General features: G+C 25.4%; 1 protein-coding gene across 2 annotated transcripts; it reads left to right on the forward strand.

The window, feature by feature from the left end:
- The first annotated feature begins 502 nt into the window (after positions 1-502).
- Positions 503-7,335, forward strand: LOC107165470 (uncharacterized). Of its 2 annotated transcripts, none has more exons than XM_089224380.1 (16): positions 503-987; positions 1,118-1,212; positions 1,282-1,369; positions 1,445-1,652; positions 1,725-1,840; positions 1,943-2,026; positions 3,371-3,523; positions 3,582-3,698; positions 3,800-3,876; positions 4,086-4,182; positions 4,251-4,574; positions 5,343-5,431; positions 5,589-5,748; positions 5,807-6,016; positions 6,408-6,487; positions 6,575-7,335. In XM_089224380.1, coding segments are annotated over exons 1-16 (2,118 nt in total). In that variant the 5' UTR covers positions 503-768; the 3' UTR covers positions 6,576-7,335. The 2 variants fall into 2 exon arrangements, with proteins under 2 accessions (XP_089080506.1, XP_089080505.1); XM_089224379.1 differs by having other exon boundaries at positions 6,647-7,335.

A 7,335-nucleotide genomic window follows, 5' to 3' on the forward strand; every position in this document is an offset into this window, starting at 1 on the left:
TTTAACATTTAAACAAAGTAAACTAAAAACAATCTATATAATTTCTATTTAAAACTAACTACCCCATTTCCAAGCCAGTATTACTAAACATTGTATTTTGTTAAAAAACATATTATCGAACGTTTTCTGAAAATTACGACCCTTTCCTCACCCATATCCCTGAAGTCCCCCTGGTGTAGATATTAATTATTAATAGTAATTCGATCTATACTTTGGTAGACCATTGTAATTATATTTATATAGTTCTGTACAGAGTCAATTTTATTCGTCACAACGACATAATATGATTTAATTTGAAATCAAGAAAAAACATTGAAATAATTTTATGTTCATGTATATCGTGTATAACTGTTAGCTAGAAGTATCCATTAATCAAATTGAATGTGTTTTCTAATTTAAATAATGTATTTACAGCTAAGGTGATGAATAGGTGTTGTATAATAGCTGCAGTGTTTGAGCACCATGGCAACGAATAGTACAACAATACCACCCAACAACATATGAGGCAACGTTTACTTTGCATTTTGGTTATGATTGTTATGTTTCTGTGTGTTTATGATGTAAGTGTTTCAATTATTTAGATTTAATATTTAATTAGTAATTACGCTTACGTTTGTGTAATTTAAGATAAAACTGGGGTAGTTATAGTCGTGAAAAATCATTAAGATGATTTGAAATCGGTATTGCATACCTATATTAAGCATTTCATATTATTTCTTTCACAGTTATACTGATATTGTAAATTAAAATTAAAATTTTCATCATAAAATGACCACTAACGTGTCACCAAGTAGATCAAATATAATGTCTTCATCGCACCCAAGTAAGGGTTCTTTGACAGACCGACCAAGTAGTTGTTCTAATAAGAGTCTCGTGCACAATAAATCATGTCCTGTACATTCAAGACATTTATCATACAAAACAATTGGACAATGTCATGATAAAATCGAGGAATTAGAAAAACAAAATGCCCGCCTTGTCTCAAAGGTATGTGTAAATTTACATAAAATTATCATACACAGTAGCTTATTGCCATATTATTGATACCTACCTACCTAATTTCCTGATAAATTATTTATTAAAAAGTTTAATATTTCAACAAATACTGTTTTTATAGATTAAAGTATTAAAATATCAACTAAAAACATCATCTAATTTATACAATAATATTCATCAAAGGCCAGAGAAACCTTTATCAAGACATTCACAAAGGTTCGTATAAGTTTTAATATGATTAATAACTACATTAAAAGGAGATAAATATTCAGTTAAATTATATAGGTCGACGCCCATAAAGTTACAAAAAATTTCAAGATTATCTAGAGTAGGCTTTGATGAAAATGAAAAGACTATTAAACTTCCTGAAAGAGTGGGTATTTTTGCATTGAAATTAATAATTAAAACTAATATGTATTTATTTATATTTACTATGTGTGTATTTTAGAAATTTGAAAGCACAGAATCATTTGATAGTGAAAGTAGCTTAGTAGAAAATAAAAGTATATTTAAAGGAAATATTGAACTAATACAATCTCACAGAGTTATAAAAAGTATGGAGATTCAAATGGAAACTTTACAGGCTCAGTGTAAAGCTTTTGAACAAAATATAATGGATATAAATGAATTGTTTGATAAAGAACGCGAGGAACATGGTATGATTATGACTTATACCTAAATTATATTCAGATAATTAATTATATTATTTTTTTAATTTGCACGTTTAGAAAAATTGAAAGAAATATTAATTAATGAAAGACATATTTTAAGTGAACTAAAACCAAAATATAATGCTTATAAAGAGACTAATAAAGTATTAGAAGAACAAATTCGTGACTTACAAGTAATTACATTCATAAATTGCTTAGTAATATATAATTATTTTATACTTATATTTATTATAATGATTAAAATATTATTAATACGTTGACTACAATTTAATTAGAGAGAAAAGTTATCGCTCAGAGAACACAACCAGAAAATGTTACAACTTACTTCCAAACCACATCATCAAAATAACGGACTAAAGGTTAATTCTTCAATAAATTAATATAAAACCGTGATGGCATCTTGCGTTTGGACGAATTACCTCTTTAACCGAATAATAAAAGTAATGTGTTTGAGCGAGTATGACACAATATAAAATAAAAAACATAAAAGATAAAATTGTATTAATTTATGTCATATGAGATTAAAATTTAAGGGTAAGTAAAAAAAAAAAACAAAAAACAAATAATTTTTTAAATTTTAATGATAGGTATTAAAAAGATCGTCCAAACACATTACAATGTTTTAAATTTATTCATCCAAACACAAACTACCTATAAAAATTATGTTCCAAAACAAATTAATAGACCTATGACTAAGATTTTACCTAGAGTAATTGTGATAATATCTACCATTATAATTTACAGTACTTATATTTTATTACTATTATAATTTACACCCCATACGCGAATGTAATTTTACATTCGTTCTGTATTATTACAGAGGCTCACCAATCGGCTACCTAACGTCCTAACATATAACTATAACTAACTTTTATTAACTTAAAATTTTATAATAATAATCCTTTGGACATAAACACATACTTTACATATACCGAAGTCCGAAGTCGTCTCATTGATTTCTTCATGTATTGATGGCATATTGCGCTGCGAGGTCATCAATATAGTAAAATATATTATTTTGTTTGTTGTTTAAATATACATTAAAGTATAAATTGTACTTGGTGCCTATTATAACATGCCTTGTCCAATATTATTATTAATATCAAACTAATCCGTATCTCCCCTCCCTGTTAATGGTATTAATCACTGAAGTCTGAAACACTGTACTAGATATAGACTATATTTTAATATAGTTCGGTACTAGGTACCTGCACGTAACACTATTTGTCTAGTTATAAAGAAAAAATTATTTTTATTTGATAATTGTATACTTTTTTGGAGGGATTTATTTATATAACACGAATTTAATGCTATATTACCATTTTTTCAAATATCTTATTGCAATTTCTGGTGATTTTCCTTATTATATTGATAAAATTTACTCATGTACAACAAAGCAGTTTCAAAATATTTTTACCATAAAAATTGTTAAGAAATTAGTTGATTGTTTGTAGAATATAAAAGAAGAACATTTGAAAATTATAAATTATAGACTTTTTTCTAAGTTATTTTATCTCACTGTATATTCCAGAACACAACCGCAATTTCGTACAAATGTAGTATGTATAATTTTTTATAAATATTTATGCAATCGCTGTATAATATTGAACAGCAAGTAAATGAAAGTATAATGAAACAAATTTAAATTGATTAATAATTAAATAGGTACACTTATAAACAATTATTATTTATGTTAATTTTAGTTGAAAGAATTGGAGGAAAATTTTTCAGACACTCGGACGGGACTTTTAAAACAAATGGAAGAAAATAGTAAATACATCGCAGAATTAAAAGGGGCATTACATGAAAACGAAGTTAAATTGTCTAATTACGCAGATGAGAATAAATGCTTGAAGGTTTAATTAAATAGAAAACGAGCTTTAAATTTGATATTACTTATTCATTTTATTACAGAATCAACACTTGGAACTATCTAAAATATTAGAAATAAAAGAGAATGAAATTGCAAATAGACATAAAGAAATTGATAATATTCTACAAGAGAATGATGACTTAAAAAAAAAGCTTAAGGTAAATATTATATAGTATAACTATACCTAGTTATTTTTTAATTTCTAATTTCTAAATTAATTATTTTGTTTTACATGATGTTATAATTTATTATTCAATAGACAAATATTACCATTTCAAAAGGAAACGAAAGTGAAGTGATCGCAATACATCAAAACTTGGAATCAGAAGAAAAAAAGTAAATTTAAGTTTAAAATAAAGCTGAAAGTTATCTTAATAATGTTCAAAGTTATATTTAATTAGTTTATATCATGTAATATTATTATGTCTTTGTTGACGTCATATTTATAGTATATCTAACTCATATATAAATACATATCTGTAAAAGTATCTTTTAATCATAATGATAGCTGTTTAGTATATATTAAAAGAAATATTTTTTTATAGGTTGAAAAGCCAAATTCAAGAGCTTCAACAAGAACAATTAAAAATTAACCAAACGTTGAACTCTCAGTCTTATTTAAACACAATGTTAAAAGATAAGGTACTAATGTTCTTTCAATTAACTTCGCTTTAGGTACTGATATTATTTAACAGTGTTTAATATTTTAGATAGATCAAGCAGAACGTGATATGAAAACGGCAGTACAGTTTATTAAAATATGTATGAACCTGTTTAAGGATATTACTTCATTGGATCTATCTGAACCCATTATGGCCACTTTAAAAATGATAGAAAAAGCAGTTTGTTCTATTAAGAAAAATAACGAAATTAATGTCGAAAACAAGGAATTCGAAGAGTTAGTAAACGATATCCTAGAAGTGTTGGTTATGTTCAGAGATCAGATGGTTAAAAGACGAACTATCTTAAATCAAGAACAGTGGATCAAAAAACCAATAGTTAATTTAATTTCAGACGCAATAATTAAAAGTGAGGTATGTGTATACAAGTACACTGTAGGTATACAGTGTGGTTTTACCGATTTTCCGTATACAATGAGAAGGTTAATTCGTAATATGATAAATAACAAAACAGGATTCATATTTAATACTAATCCAATAGTTTTTAATATTCATTATGTTATAAAAGCAGGATGGGCTTGTCATATGTTTGGTGTTGGCCAATTTTGTAATACAGCTAGAACAAAGAGCTCATAATCGTAAATGGTTGGCATTTTTAATTTCAACATCAAACACCCCACCAGAACTAAAAGTATTACAAAAACGAAACTTTGACAGCTGATTGATATATAAAAAATTTTAATACAATAGATAATATCTAAAAAGTACTTGGTCGGACAATACTGCTAAGTGCGTGCCCATAAACGCTACCTACCGTTATTAATTCTTGTATCTAATTTATTAATTATACTAATTATTTGTACAGATGTGTAAATAAAATGTTTAATAATAATATATATTTAACTAAAATTGAATAACTAATGGAAAACTAAAAACAAAACTCACTATATATATATATATAACTAACCAACATTAAATATTTAGCTAATAAATAATATATTACGTCTCTCTTGTATTTTATAATCTTACTAAATTAATACCTATATATTAACTTTAAATTGAATTAATTATTGGCAATATTTAATTATATTAAATTATTAGAAAATTAGGTTTATTCATTAATTAGTTTATATTTATAGCTTAGTATAAAAATATAATAAAATAATTTTATAAACGTTTTAGAATACACCTAGAATTCAAGAAAATTCTGCACAACTAGAAATCAATATTAACAGTGTAAACTTTTCTACTGAAAGTATACAACATTTAAAGTACGTGTTTTGATTTGTATAAACACTGTAATAAATATTTTCAGCATTAATTTTATTCTACAGTAAACTTTTATTATTTATAATTTATGCATATATTTTATATATATATATATATATATATATATATATATATATATAAATATCATATTTTCTTTAGATCACTACAGTCGGAACCAAATATTTTTCTCACGTGGGGTTTTAAAGACCAAGAAGATGTTGCTTATTCACCAAGTCGTCTAGCTTGGTCTGCCGATTTTAACTGCAGTTGCTTCTATCGCAGTAATAGTAGCGCAGAACTTTTACATTTCGTAGCGAAAGTAATAAACATTTTTTTAAATAAATTTTAAAAATATTTCAAATATTTTGTCACTACAGCATGGCTTATTTATCAACGTACATTTGGTAACTGGGAAATCGTCTCCGATAGTGGCTGCAGGATTAGTGAATACCATGGATTCAATAAACAATCCAATGATTAAATTTAACTTGATTGTACCAATCATTGGACAAAATATCGATGCAAAATTAAAGTGCTCAATCCAACTTATATGCGATTTTCACGAGGTACAAACGTATTCGCAAATGGTAAGGCTAAATAGTTTCTATATCGATGTATAATAATATTCACTATACCTATATGCAAAATGTAAAATGTATTTATGTATATTATGGTGTTATAAAACATAGCTATTTGAAGTGTTATTTAGTATTTCTCAAGTATTGTTTATTTATTCATGTATGAAATATGTAAATAAATTATAAGTAGGTATATTGAATAAACTACAGGAAATGGTAATCGTAGTTATACGATTTATTCCTTTTTTAAATACGTACTGATCAAAGTTGTTTTTTTTTAAGTTTTATTTTCAAATATTTTATTATTAATTTAAGTTCTATTTTACTGCCTACTTGGAATATTTAGGGTATTACAAATTTATAATTATCTACATATTTAAATATTTGATTTTGTTTACAGATTGATGCTGAATATAGTAATATCGAAACTCCTATAAACAATAAGAGATCATTGATACCATCCACACCGAATAGTTCATAGTAAAAAAATCTTACGACAATTTAATTAATTTTTTTAGATTTAATATACATTAATATTGTGATATTAGTTTTAGTGTATATTTACAGGGTGCTCCATGATGTATTTATTTTTTTTTATTGGCGTGGATTGTGGACTTATAATCTATTTATAAATTACAGTGGAATTGACACTTGACGGTGAGCTAGATTGGAGGCCCATAGCTTATAAAAATATATATGAGTACACGTTTGAAAAATTTATTAACCTATTTCTTGGAAGATGAAAATCAAGACCTTTAAAATTCTAAGTGTAGTGAGGAATGTTTTAGTTTTATTATTCTGCATCCACAAGACACAGACGACATTTTGACGAACATCCTGGGGCATATACAATAGCAGTATTATTATTATAAATTATAATTAATGTTCAAGCTAATGTATTATGTATATTATATATAATAAGCTAACACAAATCGCCAACTCATCAATTTTGTATTCATCTTAGTTGATCTGTATGGTATAAAATACAAAAATTATTATTACAACCGTAAAGTACGAAGAAGTATAAAATGTTAAAACGTTTGATCTTTATTTCTCAAATCTGTGATATAAGTTTATGAATATATTTGTTGAATAAAATTTTTTCCTTTACAGATATTATAGAAATTTCAAATAATTTTATTTATTTAATATGAGTTATTGTTTTTGCGATGAGTAGGTATTTAATGAGTAATAACTTACGTATAACCATAAAATGTGTGTAGGTACCTGCTCAATAATGTAAACGTAGGTATTATTCTATAATGGTTGTAATGTTTTAAAATACATAAATATTATAATGTTATAAATATATCTATAATAAATTGTGA

This window comes from Diuraphis noxia, unplaced genomic scaffold (assembly GCF_037042655.1).
Source record: "Diuraphis noxia isolate RWA-SAM2 unplaced genomic scaffold, SU_Dnox_SAM2 contig0003, whole genome shotgun sequence".
Lineage (NCBI taxonomy): Eukaryota > Metazoa > Arthropoda > Insecta > Hemiptera > Aphididae > Diuraphis > Diuraphis noxia.

What these genes read in the sequence shown, in the direction of transcription:
- LOC107165470 (XM_089224379.1), top strand. Translation starts at nt 769, where the DNA reads ATGACCACTAACGTGTCACCAAGTAGATCAAATATAATGTCTTCATCG. An exon ending in ACACAATGTTAAAAGATAAG is followed by an intron (nt 4,183 to 4,250) that starts GTACTAATGTTC and finishes TTAATATTTTAG; the next exon opens with ATAGATCAAGCAGAACGTGA. An exon ending in GAAAGTATACAACATTTAAA is followed by an intron (nt 5,432 to 5,588) that starts GTACGTGTTTTG and finishes TATTTTCTTTAG; the next exon opens with ATCACTACAGTCGGAACCAA.